The 16,444-nt window shown below is 40.6% G+C and overlaps 3 protein-coding genes across 3 annotated transcripts; all 3 read left to right on the top strand.

Moving 5' to 3' along the window:
* Nucleotides 1–43: 43 nt before the first annotated feature.
* Nucleotides 44–3,414, top strand: LOC133718648 (disease resistance protein RUN1-like). Its single transcript, XM_062145515.1, has 4 exons — nucleotides 44–661; nucleotides 951–2,043; nucleotides 2,225–2,611; nucleotides 2,662–3,414. The coding sequence occupies exons 1-4, from the start codon at nucleotides 189–191 to the stop codon at nucleotides 3,412–3,414; spliced, it is 2,706 nt and encodes a 901-aa protein (XP_062001499.1). The 5' UTR covers nucleotides 44–188.
* A 608-nt stretch (nucleotides 3,415–4,022) lies between these two features.
* On the top strand, nucleotides 4,023–6,233 carry LOC133718649 (disease resistance-like protein DSC1). Its single transcript, XM_062145516.1, has 2 exons — nucleotides 4,023–4,682; nucleotides 4,786–6,233. Exons 1-2 carry the CDS (start codon nucleotides 4,023–4,025, stop codon nucleotides 5,494–5,496), a joined length of 1,371 nt encoding a protein of 456 aa, XP_062001500.1. The 3' UTR covers nucleotides 5,497–6,233.
* Nucleotides 6,234–6,950: 717 nt separating this feature from the next.
* On the top strand, nucleotides 6,951–15,834 carry LOC133716963 (disease resistance protein RPV1-like). Its single transcript, XM_062143590.1, has 5 exons — nucleotides 6,951–7,509; nucleotides 7,847–8,942; nucleotides 9,117–9,587; nucleotides 10,509–12,332; nucleotides 12,412–15,834. Exons 1-5 carry the CDS (start codon nucleotides 7,022–7,024, stop codon nucleotides 12,964–12,966), a joined length of 4,434 nt encoding a protein of 1,477 aa, XP_061999574.1. The 5' UTR covers nucleotides 6,951–7,021; the 3' UTR covers nucleotides 12,967–15,834.
* The last annotated feature ends 610 nt before the right edge of the window (nucleotides 15,835–16,444 follow it).

The raw sequence follows: 16,444 nt of genomic DNA on the forward strand, positions 1-16,444 counted from the left end.
ACAGGCCCAATCTCTTGAAAAGTGAAAACTAAAAACGCACGATCTCACAGGAATGGGCATAGGATTCCTGTGACTACCCAACACGTATGAACGTTTGACAGACGACGACTCTCGACGAGTTGACTCGTAGAGTGCGATCTTTGTCTCTCTAATAGAACGAGCTTGATCTTGTTGGTGTTTCTCTAATAATGGCCGCTTCTTCTGGTGGTCATTGCAAGTATGATGTCTTCCTCAGTTTTCGAGGGGAGGACACTCGCAAAAACTTCGTTTGCCATCTTTACAGAGCTCTGGAACAGAAAACAATCCGCACCTTCATCGATTCTGAAGAGCTCCAAAAAGGCAACAAAATTTCCGAGTTACTGAACGCTGTTGACGAATCGAGGATTTCGGTTGTAGTTTTATCTCAAAACTATGCCACTTCCACTTGGTACTTAAAAGAGCTCGTCAAAATCATGGAATGCAAGGATAAGAAGCAGCAGATTGTGGTGCCCATTTTCTATGAAGTAGATCCCTCCGATATTCGAAAATTGGAGAAAATGTTTGGGGAAGCTTTTGCCGAACATGAACAAAATCGTAACCTCGACAAGGAAGTCTTGGAGACCTGGAAAACTGCACTAAAAGGAATCACGGATCTGTCTGGCTGGGATTCGCGACACTATAAGTGAGTTAATTCTAGATGCTGCCCTTTAGTTCTTTACTTGAATTCTTACCATTTTTGCACTTTCAAAATTCCAACCTGCTTATTCTTTACAACTATGCAGTATAGAACTATAGATCCCAGTTCGTGTCTTCGCGATGTGCTAGTTAACTTGGAAATTAATTAACTTAATTAGATTTAATTGTTTTAGTTCAATCTATTTAATTGACTTTTTATTGAAGCGGACAATGTTGTATGAGACTGTATATCTTGCTCTGACTATACACACACACTCCCGTTTCAAATTTTCCAGGGATGACATCGAGCTTATTGAGAAAATTGTAGGAGACATTTTAGAAAAATGGATTCACATCCCCCGACCCTCCAGTCTAGCAAACAATTTGGACAGAATGGATCATCACATTAAGGAAATGAGTTTGCGGTTGTGTCGTGGGAAGAATGAAGTTGGTGTTGTTGGAATATGGGGTATGGGTGGTATAGGCAAAACAACCATAGCTAGAGCTGTTTATGACAAAATAGTTCATCTATTTGAACACAAGTGCTTTTTTTATAATGTGAAAGAAGGTTTTGCGAAGAAGGGTGAAGCACAAATGCGGGGAGAACTTCTATCTATAATCTTGAAGGGAAATATACAGAGTTTAGACATTTTCAATGAAGGTTCCAATGTGATACTGGAAAGGCTAGGTAAGAAAAAAGTTTTAGTTGTTCTTGATGATGTGGAAACGTTTTCCCAAATTGAAGCCTTACTTGGAGATTTTTATTCATTTGGTGTTGGTAGTAGAATCCTTGTAACAACTAGAGATAAGGAATCACTAGCTGGAGTTTATGAGACATATGAGCCCAGGTGTTTAAATCATAATGAATCTCTTGAACTCTTTATGAAGCATTCCTTCAGAACAAACCAACCCAGTAAAGAGTATAGTGATCTCTCAAAGCAAGCCATAGAATATGCTCAAGGTCTGCCTTTAGCACTCAAAGTCTTGGGAGCTTCTCTTTATGACAAAAGTTTACACCAGTGGAAAGAGCTGCTAGAGAAAATCAAGAAAATCGCAAAAATGGAAATTCAGGATGTACTTAGAACAAGCATTGATGGACTAGACGATTTAGAGAAGGACATATTTCTAGATATTGCATGTTTCTTTAGAAAATGGAACAAAGATTTTGTCACCGCATTTCTAGACAGTTGTGGCTTCTTTCCCCACAATGGATTAAGAGTTCTAGTTGACAGAGCTCTCATAACTTTGTCAAAGCACAGAGTCCACCTGCATGATTTACTACAAGAAATGGGTAGAGAAATCGTCCGCCTAGAATCTACTAAAGAACCTGGGAAGCGCAGTAGGTTGTGGAGTTATGAAGATATTAATCATGTATTGACTCAAAATACGGTGAGATATTCAATCATGATCATTCTCTCCAGCTCTTTTCCATGTCATGTGTGTACATAATGATTGGTGGAAAGATTCAACTTTGACGAAAATCAAATTCATGGGAACCTTGTATTAACTTTCTGATAATGTTATGGATATTTTGCGCTAACATGCATGTAATTTGCTGTTGGTTATGCAGGCGACGGATGCAGTTGAATGCTTAATCCTAGACTTGTCGAACTCAAAAGTCGACCTATGCTTACATACTGGAGCTTTTGTTAGAATGACGAAGCTAAGACTACTCATGATTTATTATTCATTCTCCAATATATATGGTTACCTCGACTATTTCGACGATGACGGTGAATACTATTTTAAATATGTTAAAAGCTGTCAGCATTTATGTCCTGTTGATGGCTGTAAACAACTCTGGAGGGGGGACTTGGAGTATCTTTCTCAAGAATTGAGGTTTCTCTTATGGCATGGATGTCCGCTAAAGTCTTTGCCATCAACCTTTATCCCGAAGAATCTTGTTCAACTTGACATGCGTGGTAGTCACATTCAACAACTTTGGGAAGGAATCAGGGTACAATTATCTACGTATGAAGACATGTTTTCCCGGTTTTTTAAATGCAGCCCCTGCGAAATCTGAAAGTCATCAAGTTAAGTCATTGTCAATACCTTGTCAAAATCCCTGACTTAACTGAAGCGATAAATCTTGAGAAACTATTTCTTGATGGCTGTTCAAGTTTATTTGAGGTTCATCCATCCATTTCAGCTCGTCAAAACCTTCGTGTCTTGGATCTAAAGGAGTGCAAGCAACTTAAGATTCTGCCAAGCTGCATTCATATGAAATCTCTAGGGATCCTTCGTCTTTCTGGCTGTTCAAATCTTGAAAAATTTCCAGGGATTTCTGAGGTTATGACGAAGCTAAAATGGCTTTATTTAGATGGGACTGCAATTAAAGAACTATCGTCATCTATTAACAATCTCACTGGGCTTCGTGTTTTAAATCTCAAGGATTGCACAGAACTTAAGACTCCACCAACCAGCATTCATATGAGTTCTCTTCGGACCCTTGAGCTCGATGGCTGCTCAAATCTTGAAATGTTTCCGGAGATTTCAGGAATCATGAAGGAGCTACCAGAGCTTCGTTTAGATGGGACTGCAATTAAGGGATTGCCCTCATCAATTGATCTGCTTCGGGGGATTAAAGAGTTGAGTATGAAGAACTGCAAAAGCCTCGTCTTTCTTCCCGACTGTATCAATAATTTGGCAGACATTACACATCTAGATCTGCAGGGTTGCACAGAACTTAAGACTCTACCAACCAGCATTCATATGAGTTCTCTTCGGACCCTTGACCCCGATGGCTGCTCAAAATCTTGAAATGTTTCCTGAGATTTCAGAGGTTATGACGAAGCTAAAATGGCTTTATTTAGGTGGGACTGCAATTAAAGAACTACCGTCATCTATTAACAATCTCACTGGGCTTTGTGTTTTAAATCTCGGGAATTGCACAGAACTTAAGACTCAACCAACCAGCATTCATATGAGTTCTCTTTGGACCCTTGAGCTCGATGGCTGCTCAAATCTTGAAATGTTTCCGGAGATTTCAGGAATCATGAAGGAGCTACCAGAGCTTTGTTTAGACGGGACTGCAATTAAGGGACTGCCCTCATCAATTGATCTGCTTCGGGGGATTAAAGATTTGAGTATGATGAACTGCAAAAGCCTCGTCTTTCTTCCCGACAGTATCAATAATTTGGCAGACCTTACACATCTGGATCTGCAGGGTTGCACTGAACTTAAGACTCTATCAACCTGCATTCGTATGAGGTCTCTTCGGATTCTTAACCTCAATGGCTGCTCCAATCTTGAAAAGTTTCCGGAGATTTCAGGAATCATGATGAAGCTATCAGAGCTTCTTTTAGATGAGACAGCAATTAAAGGACTGCCCTCATCAATTGATCCTTGAGGGGCTTGTAGAATTAAGCATGAGGAACTGCAAAAGCCTTGTTTCTCTTCCCGATAGTATCTGTAATTTGGCAGACCTTACACATCTGGATCTGTATGGGTGCTCAGTACTTCATAACTTGCCAGAGAAATTGGGGAACTTAGAATCCTTACAGGTCCTCGACGTAGGATATAGTGGTATAAAACAACTTCCATTCTCTATCCTACGTTTGGGAAATCTTGAAGGTGACGGATTATCATGTATTGGATGTAAAGAGATGACGGCACCCTTGTCAGCTTGGCCATCATCAATCGAAGAATATTGTAGATACTCTGTTCTGCTACATCTTGATTTAAGTGATTGCAATCTGTTGAAGTTATCGGATGGTATTGCTCATTTGTCTTCATTGAAAACATTAAGGCTGTGCAGAAACAATTTGGAGAGCTTACCTGTGACAATGAATCGACTTGGTTGTTTAACGCATCTTGAATTGGAAGCTTGCAAGAGGCTGAAATCAATACCAGAGCTTTCATCGAGTATAAATTACATAGATGCGCATGATTGCAGAGCTCTGGAAATAGTTTCAAGACCAAAGCCTCAATGCCGCCAGGCAAATCATTTCTTTACATTTTCTAATTGCCTCCAGCTGCTACAAACAAATCTATTCCGAGATATTGTGGAAACACATCCACATTCGCAGGTTCCTCTCTCACCCTGTCCCTCTTTATGACAGGTAAACAAACAAAACATGTACAAACACAGAGTTAAACGAAATAAAGTTGACCGTTGTTTTCCATGTGTAGGATATTTACAACCTTCGACCTCTTCGGTTGAAAATGTCTCTTCCTGGTAGGGAAGTTCCCGATTGGTTCACCTATCGGAGAAGGGGTTTTTCAGTTAGTGTGGAGCTACCACTAAATTTGTCTGACACAAATTTTTTGGGATTTGCTATCTGTGCTGTTCGTGAATGCCAGGGAATTGATGATGATACATCTCCTTTATCTGCTTCTTGTTTATGTACCTTCAAAGGAAATGGTGGCGAGTGTAGTTTCCGTTTTGATTTGCTCAATGCAGTTTTTAGAACTGATAGATTCTTTAGCTCAGATCACATGTTCCTGCGATATGTGTCGTGGTCTGATTGTCGCCTAATTGAAGAAGGAAATCTGGTCAATGAAGCCTACACTGAGGCCACATTTCATATTGTAGTAGAAAGTGAATCTATAACAGAACAACTCCGCATCAGAAGCTGCGGAGTTCGTTTTGTATATGCTGATCCTGATGAAATGCTGGATCTAAACATGCCGCCGCCCCAAGTTCATGTGGACAGTTGTGAGACTGGAGTTTGTTTTATGGACAACCCATATGAATTCACAAACAAAGAAACAGAGAGGGTAGAGATTTCGAGGGAGATAATGTCATCGGAGACAGCGGAAGGGATACACACCTGCCACACACTGCAACTGTTTCCGGAACAACAGATAGAGAGGAAAGGAGAGAAAGAGATATGGAGATGACAGAGCAGGAGGAGGGGGAGGGTTTCCGGGTGTTAAGTCCCGTATGCTGCTGCTTCTCATTGTCTGGGTGCACCATGTGTTCGAGAAAGACAGAAACAGAAAGAGAGGGAGACAGAGTCACCAGAGTCTCTGATGATGGCGAGTTGAGCAGCCAGAGTGGTCTGGTGGTGCCAAATTCAGAGACTGAGAGAGAAGAAGAGAGAGTTGAGGGAGGGTTCAATAATGGGAGAGGAGTCATCAACTGGAAGAGGATTACTAGGGTCACTATGCAGCTGCTTTTATTGGCTGGGTGCAGTATCGCGTTGAAACAGACGACTTTGGTTCGCATGAAAGGAAAAAAGAGCAGTTAGAACGGCTTATGCATTTCTGTGCTGTCGTTGATGCTCATGGCATTTGGATAGCTAGAACATTGATTTTGAATTTGCAAGCATTTTATTAGCAACCGCACAGCTTCAATACCACCATATATGCTGCCTCCTGTTGGGGCAGAGAAGTTGTGATGATGATAACGAGTAGTAGTGTACTATAGACGCAAATCTGAAATACACTGAGCTTGAATTTGCAAGCATTTTATGTCATGAATGTTACTTTTGGGAGAAGAAAACTGCAGTTCGTCTGGACAAAGTCTACAAGGTTCAGAGGTACTGTAAATTGGTCTCTGTGTTTTTTTTTTTTTGGTTCTGTAAATTAGTATAAACTGCTTTTGTAGGATTCTGAATACATTGCCACCATTGATACGTTACATTGGACAAAACTGGGATTATTACTTCATATGTTGATGTTCTGTTATTCAGAAACTGTATAGATATTAACTTTAGTATTCCTCCTATTTTTGCTTTCTTGGCATTTATATATTGCAAGGAGAGTGAAGTTCAATTCTTGTCTGGAACCGAATCGAGCTGTTATACTCAAATTTAGGCACCCCGAGTTGAGTGCAGCCGCAATCAAATCTGCTTTGACAAATAGAGCCTGATGGCCTGATCTAGCTGGTGTCAACATTAGAACACGAGCGAAACAACAGTGTCATGTGCTTTGAAATGACTTGTAGAATTCTTATGAATATTCAATCTGATTCATGTTGTGCTGACTTAGATTAGAACTGGATCTCTTCCTTCCCTATCCAACCCTTTGGCAAAATACTTTACAGAGATTTCAAGTTTGAAAACTTTTCATTTTCGATGATTTAAGAAACGGACAGAAATGACCCCTTCTGAGACTCATCGTTAATGGGCCATGTACACATTCAAACAAATACAAGTTCTGCATTTCGGCCCAAATATTAACAGGCCCAATCTTTTGAATAGTAAAAATGCACGATCTCACTGGAGGATAGGATTTCTGGGTCCCCCTTATCCCCAAGTTACCAATGACTGCCGAACACGTAGAACGTTTGACAGACGACGACTCTTGACGAGTTGACTCGTAGACTGCGATCTGTGTTTGTCTAAGTCTAACAGAACGAGACGAACTCGTGTTCATAATCGATCGTTTCTCTAGCTTTGATCTTGTTGGTGTTTCTCTAATAATGGCCGCTTCTTCATCTTCACCTTATTCTGGTGGTCATTGCAAGTATGATGTCTTCCTCAGTTTTCGAGGGGAGGACACTCGCAAAAACTTCGTTTGCCATCTTTACAAAGCTCTGGAACAGAAAGCAATCCACACCTTCATCGATTCTGAAGAGCTCGAAAAAGGCAACAAAATTTCCGAGTTACTGAATGCTGTTGACGAATCGAGGATTTCGGTTGTAGTTTTATCTCAAAACTACGCCACTTCCACTTGGTGCTTAAAAGAGCTCGTCAAAATCATGGAATGCGAGGATAAGAAGCAGCAGATTGTAGTGCCCATTTTCTATGAAGTAGATCCCTCCGATATTCGAAAATTGAAGAAAATGTTTGGGGAAGCTTTTGCGAAACATGAGCAAAATCCTAACCTCGACAAGGAAGTATTGGAGACCTGGAAAACTGCACTAAAAGGAATCACGGATCTGTCTGGCTGGGATTCGCGACAGTATAAGTAAGTTAATTCTATATGCTGGTGTTTAGTTCTTTACTTGAATTCTTACCATTTTTGCACTTTCAAAATTCCAACCTGCTTATTCTTTACAACTATACAGTATAGATTATTTACCCAGTTCGTGTCTTCGCGTTGTGCTAGTTAACTTCTTCATCTATTTTTTTTTGGTCTGAATATGTGCTAGTTAACTTGGAAATTACTTGACTTGATTGGATTTAATTGTTTTAATTCGATCTATTTAGTTGACTTTTTATTATAGCGGACATGGATCAATGTTGTATGAGACGGTGTATCTTGCTCTGACTATATACAAACACTTTCGTTTCAAATTTTCCAGGGATGACATCGAGCTTATTGAGAAAATTGTAGGAGACATATTAGAAAAATGGATTCACATCCCCCGACCATCCAGTCTAGCGGACAACTTGGTTGGAATGGATCATCACATTAAGGAAGTGAGTTTGCGGTTGTGTCGTGGGAAGAATGATGTTGGTGTTGTTGGAATATGGGGTATGGGTGGTATAGGCAAAACAACCATAGCTAGAGCTGTTTATGACAAAATCGCTCACCAATTTGAACACAAGGGTTTTTTTTATAATGTGAAAGAACGTTTTCGGAAGAAGGATGAAGCACAAATGCGGGGAGAACTTCTATCTATGATCTTGAAGGGGAATGAGCAGAGTGTAGACATTTTCAATCAAGGTTCCAATGCGATACTGGAAAGGCTGGGTAAGAAAAAAGTTCTAGTTGTTCTTGATGATGTGGAAACGTTTTCCCAAATTGAAGCCTTACTTGGAGATTTTTATTCATTTGGTGTTGGAAGTAGAATCCTTGTAACAACTAGAGATAAGGAATCAGTACTAGCTGGAGTTTATGAGACATATGAGCCCAGGTGTTTAGATGATAATGAATCTCGTGAACTCTTTCTGAAGCATGCCTTCAGAAAAAACCAACTCAGTCAAGAGTGTAGTGATCTCTTAGAGCGAGCCATAGAATATGCTCGGGGTCTTCCTTTAGCACTTAAAGTCTTGGGAGCTTCTCTTTGTGACAAAAATATACACCAGTGGAAACAGCGGTTAGAGAAAATCAATGAAATCCCGCAAAGGAAGATTCTGGATGTGCTTAGAACAAGCCTTGAGGGACTAGACCATCAAGAGAAAGCCATATTTCTAGATATTGCATGTCTTTTTAGAGGATTGAGAAAAAAATTTGTCGCAGAATTATTAGAAAGTTTGGGCTTCTGTGCCCTCGATGGATTAAGCGTTCTAGAGGACAGAGCACTCATAACTGAAAGATTTTGGAGACTCGACATGCATGATTTACTACAAGAAATGGGTAGAGGAATTGTCCGCCTAGAATCTCCTTTAGATCCTGGGAAGCGCAGTAGGTTGTGGAGTTGTGATGATGTTAATCGTGTATTGACTCAAAATACGGTGAGATATTCAATCATGATCATTTCTAGCTCTTTTCCATGTCATATGTGTACTTAATGTTTGGTGGAAAGATTCAACTTTGACGAAAATCAAATTCATGAGAATCTTGTATTAACTTTCTGATAATGTTCTGGATATTTTACACTAACATGTAATTTGCTATTGATTATGCAGGCGACGGATGCAGTTGAATGCTTAAAATTAGACTTGTCGAACTCACAAGTCGACCTATGCATACATACTGGAGCTTTTATTAGAATGACGAAGCTAAGACTACTCATGATTTATTATTCATTCTTCAGTGCATCTAATCACCTCGATTATTTCGACGTCGACGATGACGATGACGACTGTGACTGTGACTGTGACGGTAGTGATGACTTTTACGAATACGATTACGGTGACTGTGACTGTGACGGTGACGGTGAATACTATTTTCAATTTTTTAGAAGCTATGAGCGTTTATGTCCTATTGGTGGTAAACAACTCTGGATGGGGGACTTGGAGTGTCTTTCTCAAGAATTGAGGTTTCTCGTATGGCATGGATGCCCACTAAAGTCTTTGCCATCAACCTTTAACCCGACGAATCTTGTTCAACTTGACATGCGTGTTAGTCACATTCAACAACTTTGGGAAGGAATCAAGGTACAATTATCTACGTATCTTTTTCTTGTTTGAAAATTATAAATTTCTATATGCCCCATGTATGAAGACATGTTTTCCCCGTTTTTTTAATGCAGCCCCTGCCAAATCTGAAGTAGGGATGGCAATGGGGCGGGTTGGGGATGGGGATCACAATACCATCCCCATCCCCGGGGTCATTCTTCACCCCCATCCCCAATAAAAATATATTGGGGATTCCCCGTCCCCATCCCCACTGGGGACTAGGCCTCTAAACCCGCCCCAAATCCCCGATAAGAATTTAATAAATAAAATAACTTTTTTCTCATATTGCCTTTTTAAAAATCAAAATCTACAACAAATAAAATTAAAACATGATTAAATTCATAAATTAAGTGAGTGCAAAAGTCAAAACACCATTAAAGTAAAATTGTAGCCATTAAAGTAAAGTAGTAAATGTATATATTTGTGATTTATATTATAAAAAATAAATTAATAAATTAATATATTTATATAAATTAAATATATGTATATATTATTGGGGTGGGTTTGGGGATGGGGATCACAATACCATCCCCGCCCCATCCCCAATTTTAGATAGTGAGGATTGGGGATCCCCATCCCCATTCCTCATTTGTCCCCGAATTCTCCCCCTATTAGGGGCGGGTATCCAATGGAGCTCCGCCCCGCTGGGGATTTTTGCCATCCCTAATCTGAAGGTTATCATGTTAAGTCACTGTCAATACCTTGTCAAAATCCCTGACTTAACTGAGGCGATAAATCTTCAGAGATTATTTCTTAATGGCTGTTCACGTTTAATTGAGTTTGAGTTTCATTCATCCATTTATGCTCTTCAAAACCTCCATGTCTTGGATCTAAAGGGGTGCAAGCAACTTAAGATTCTGCCAAGCTGCATTCATATGAAATCTCTATGGATCCTGTCTTTCTGGTTGTTCAAATCTTGAAACGTTTCCAGAGATTTTAGAGGTTCTGACAAAGCTAAAATGGCTTTATTTAGATGGGACTGCAATTAAAGAACTTTCGTCATCTATTAACAATCTCACTGGGCTTCGTGTTTTAAATCTCAAGAATTGCACAAAACTTAAGACTCTACCAACCAGCATTCATATGCGTTCTCTTCAGACCCTTTTCCTTAATGGCTGCTCAAATCTTGGAAAGTTTCCGGAGTTTTCAGGCATGGAGGAGCTATCAGAGCTTCTTTTAGATGAGACTGCAATTAAAGGACTGCCATCATCAATTAATCTGCTTCCGTGGATTAGAAAGTTGAGTATGAGGAACTGCAAAAGCCTTGTCTTTCTTCCCGACAGTATCTGTAATTTGGCATACCTTACACATTTGGATCTGCAGGGTTGCACAAAACTTAAGACTCTACCAACCAGCATTCATATGCGTTCTCTTCAGACCCTTTTCCTTAATGGCTGCTCAAATCTTGGAAAGTTTCCAGAGATTTCAGGAAGCATGAACAAGCTATCAGAGTTTCTTTTAGATGAGACTGCAATTAAAGGACTGCCATCATCAATTAATCTGCTTCCGGGGATTAGAAAGTTGAGTATGAGGAACTGCAAAAGCCTTGTCTTTCTTCCCGACAGTATCTGTAATTTGGCATACCTTACACATTTGGATCTGCAGGGTTGCACAGAACTTAAGACTCTACCGACCAGCATTCATATGCGTTCTCTTCAGACCCTTTTCCTTAATGGCTGCTCAAATCTTGGAAAGTTTCCGGAGATTTCAGGAAGCATGAACAAGCTATCAGAGTTTCTTTTAGATGAGACTGCAATTAAAGGACTGCCATCATCAATTAATCTGCTTCCGGGGATTAGAAAGTTGAGTATGAGGAACTGCAAAAGCCTTGTCTTTCTTCTCGACAGTATCTGTAATTTGGCATACCTTACACATTTGGATCTGCAGGGTTGCACAGAACTTAAGACTCTACCAACCAGCATTCATATGCGTTCTCTTCAGACCCTTTTCCTTAATGGCTGCTCAAATCTTGGAAAGTTTCCGGAGATTTCAGGAAGCATGAACAAGCTATCAGAGTTTCTTTTAGATGAGACTGCAATTAAAGGACTGCCCTCATCAATTAAACTGCTTCCGGGGATTAAAAAGTTGAGTATGAGGAACTGCAAAAGCCTTGAATCTCTTCCCGACAGTATATGTAATTGGGCGCTAACACGTCTGGATCTCACAGGTTGCACAGAACTTAAGACTCTACCAACCAGCATTGATATGAGTTGTCTTCTGACCCTTAAGCTCGATGGCTGCTCAAGTCTTGATAAGTTTCCAGAGATGTCAGGAATCATGAATGAGCAACCAAAGCTTCCTTTAGATGAGACCGCAATTAAAGGACTGCCCTCATCAATCAAAGAACACTGTAGTTACTCTGCTCTGCGACATCTTGGTTTAAGTGACTGCAATCTGTTGGAGTTATCGGATGGTATTAGTCATTTGTCTTCATTGAGAACATTAAAGATGTGCAGAACCAACTTGGAGAGCTTACCTGTGACAATGAATCGACTTTGTTGTTTAACGCATCTTGAACTGGAAGCTTGCAAGAGGCTGAAATCAATACCAGAACTTTCATCGAGTATAAATTACATAGATGCACATGAGTGCACAGCTTTGGAAACAGTTTCAAAGCCAAAGCCTCTGCACCGTGGGAATAATTTCTTTACATTTTCTAATTGCCTCCAGCTGGTACAAACAAATCTATTCAGAGATATTGTGGAAAAATATGCGGATTTTCAGGTCCCTCTCTCACCCTCTCCCTCTGTATAATAAACACAAGGTGAACCAAATAAAATTGACTGTCGTTTTCAATGTGTAGGATAACTACCGGCAACCTCTTCAGTTGAAAATGTGTCTTCCTGGAAGTGAAGTTCCCGATTGGTTCACCCATCGGAGTAGGGGATTTTCAGTAAGTGTGCCGCTACCGGCAAATTGGTTGGACTGCAGCTTTTTGGGATTCGCTATTTGCGCTGTTCTAAAATACCAGGACGTTCATCATTATACATCTCCTTTATCGGCTACTTGTTTATGTACCTTCAAAGGAAGAAGTGATGAGTGTAGTTTCAGTTTTGATTTGCTCGATTCGGTGTTCAGAATTGATAGAATCCTTCAGTCAGATCACATATTCCAGGGATATGTGTCGTGGTCTGACTGTCACTTGATCCCAGAAGGTAAGCGGGTCAATGAAACCTACACTGAGGCCACATTTCAGATTGTAGTAGAAAGTGAATTTACAACAGAACAACACCGCATCACAAGCAGTGGAGTTCGTTTCGTTTATGGCCCAAGTTCATGTGGACAGTTGTGGGACTGGATTTCCTTCTATAACACCTGTGAAATGAGAAACGAAGAAACACAGGGTGGAAATCACTGAAATTTCGATGGAGGTAGAGTCGTTGGAGTCAGGGGAGGGGATAGACACCTCCCACACACTGCAGCTGCTACTAGAACAACCGAGAGAGAGAGAAGGAGAGAGATACAATGGAGATGACGAAGCATGAGGAGGGGTGCTCGGGAGGGGTATCGGGTTCCTTGTGCTGCTGCTTGTTGTTGGATGGTTGCATTATGTTTGTTTGAACCCAAAATAACATTTTTTCCTGATAAGGGGGATTCGAGAGAAATCGGGCCAATATCCGTGGCCCAACCTGTATATTTTCGGCAAGTTCGAAATATATTATTTAGAGGTTAAATAAAGTCTGCTTAGAGGCCAAGTAATCGTGAAGCAAATCTGGATACTCATTGATTTATTATTAATTACCAATGTATTTGATAGTTAATGGTAATTTGTTTGCTTGATTGTCAAGACTGTGCAAAACGGGAAGATAAAATAGATGGCTGAGATTACTCGAGCCATATAAGGTAATTATCAAGGCCCCACATGTATCTCTATCAAGGTCACAAACGCGAGCAGATTGGGTTGATCAATCAAGGAATGATACAATTACCCTTCACTAGCCTTCACAATCAGCAATTAATGGCATGCACGTACAGTATATACTACCATGCAATCATGATGGAACATATATGTATATGATATATATGATGTGGTGGCTCATGCATGATTTAATTAAGGAAGGGATATGGTGGACACATGAAGCATGACACAAGAAACAAGGAATATATATATATACAAGTTAAGCTGCATGGCTCAGTGGGCTATATATGAACATATATAATTGCATGCCGCGACCTACAGAGTGCCCGCGAAGAGATATATTTGCAATTAATGCATATCAAGTCAGTTCGCATCAGAGAAGATTACGTCTAAGACTCCAAGAGGCAATTAATCTTTGCCTATATTCCAGCCATGTACAAAGTCAATCTTTTAATTGCTTACGATAGTTATCAAAACTATTAAGAGTTTTGATTTGATTCAAGGTCAATAACTGTGGCCTAAAATATAGTATTTCATTCCTATTATGAAGGTGAATCTACAGCAAGCAGCCTATATATAGAGGCTAAAGACGATACAGAAGGACACACAACTCTTCAATCAATCTCTACGATTGCCCAAGTCTCCCCGGAGCAGCCTCTCTTACCGGTGACCACACTACAGTCCCAGTCTCTTCAAGAGCTGACTGTCAGTGCCACCAAACCAACCTGGCGACCGTACTTCCAGTCCCAGTCTCCCCAGGAGCCGACTGCCAGTACCACTTCCACCGATACTACCAGCGAAGCAAGGGTAACGCCCTCGCAACCCAACGAAGCTAAAGTCACGCTTTAGCAAACTCCCAACTTCCCAGTGATTGCTCTACTTAATCTACAACACTAAGTATCGATTTGGTGAACGCAAGAGACCACAACTAAAGCCCTTACCAGTAAGGCAAAAAGTCCTTTTCCGGAAGGCATAGAAAAGAACCTTGTGACGAGGTTGGTGCTCTCCTCGTCCACATCGTTTGAGAAGAAGTCAGGTCAAGGGACGCCCCGACGACTGCACCCCACGGTGCTGGCACGCTCGCGCATTCAAAAGAGACAGTTTGTACCAGACTGATTTTGGGAGCCAAACATTTTGGCACGCCCAGTGGGACTAAACTAGAGTCTTTTTGTATTCACCAGCATTGGGATGCCAGGGGAAAATCTTTACCAAAAGAGATGATGGCCGATAGTACCACGGTGGACGACGAGTTCGCTTTGCTCCCCATCCCGAAGGATGCAAGCTTTGAAGACAAGATGGCCATCCTGAATATCAATAACGATAGGCTGTGGGAGAAATGGCTCGCAAAAATAGAGCAGAGCACTCGAAAACTTACCCAATGGATAGAGCAGGATGCCCGCGAAACCGGAGAGCAGATAAAGCGATTTGCATCGGAATTCGCAAATTCGAGCAAAGAATGGTCCAAAGTGGCTATTCAAGTCAGTTCACATCAAGGCGAATTGGAACGTCAAGAAGCTGCTCGCGAAGAGGTTGTTTCTGAGACTGAATTGCCTATAGGTGGCAATCAATCCAAGGGTCTCACTGGTGAATCACAGCCTGACACAGAGGCTGTGCATGGAGAAGAAGGTCCACAAGATTGTTCTTCTGACAATAAAATTGTCTCTGAACAAATACTTAATTTCTCCACTGACTCAGCCAAATATGTGGCTACTGATCAGATGCATGGGGGCAAGATATTGCCCAGATTCACCCCCTTGATAACCAAAAGCAAGTGCATAATCAATTTAATTATGACTGCTACTGGACGTCATAATCATGCAAAGGGTCAAAAGCATGATTCACTTAATTATCAATTGAGGCATGGCCCGCCTTACTATCATCAATTAAGCTTTGGCCATGCTACTGGACGTCATGGTGAAGGTGGCCACAATCATGGCCAACTTAATTATCAATTAAGTTGTGGTCTAGAGAAGCCAATATGTGGCTTTATTAATCAATTCTACTTTAATTTCTTCATATATGCTTTCAGGCCAAGCGGTGGCTTTGATATATGTGGGAGATACATCTGCAACCCACCTTGCAAGAATGGCCAGAATAATTATTCTAGTGGCCAATTTGTTCTTCGCGACTGCAAATTTGAGTATCATCAATACAAATTAACTCTTGTTTACAATTATCAAGCTCCAAATTTCTTGCAAAAGAAATTTGCCTATGATGATACCAGACAGTCCATAGAGGCGTCTCAATATGATGCCTGGAAAGAAAATGGAGGCAAACAAATATGTGGTATGCCTATTTTTGAAGAGGAGATCAATTCACCACTCTTTGGTGATTCTAAATATGATCTCAACATGGAGCCAATCTATGATGAATACGACGATAATTACAATTTAATTATTGGTTCAAAAAATCATATGCAGGAGTACAAGTCTTTTGGAGCTCTTGATATGGAGAATTTAGACCAACAAGTGGTTAAATGCAAAAGCCAATCTGTGGCTTATTCTGAAGACATCATGTTCTATGACATGGTAGTTGGCGACAAAGCCGATCTTGGGACACCATCATCTCCAAAATTGCAATTGAAGATCATGCTTCGTCAACCAACAAAGATACTTGGGGGGGCAATATTATTCCTTCTACGAGCCAAATGTATTCCAAGTCTTCAACGCGAAGTATCTTTGTTGCTTTCCTGCAAGCTCTCACAAGAGAGGTTTTCATGCTATAAATTTTGATGCATCAGAGCTTGGAGTGAAGCATAGGTGGCCTCCCCCGTGGCCTCCTAGAGGTTAGCCAAACGCACTGCTGCTAGCTTCTTTCTTTGCTTTTCATTCTCTGTCAATTTTCAGTTTGCTTCTTCCTTTTAGTTTAAAAAAAAAAATACAAAAAGAGTTTCAAGTTTGTGCGTCGCGGAGGATGCAAAGATTGTGTTCTTGCCTAACAGTGGCTTGAACTTTCTGAGATACTTTAGAGGTCATTA

The sequence above is a fragment of the Rosa rugosa genome, chromosome 6 (assembly GCF_958449725.1).
Source record: "Rosa rugosa chromosome 6, drRosRugo1.1, whole genome shotgun sequence".
Lineage (NCBI taxonomy): Eukaryota > Viridiplantae > Streptophyta > Magnoliopsida > Rosales > Rosaceae > Rosa > Rosa rugosa.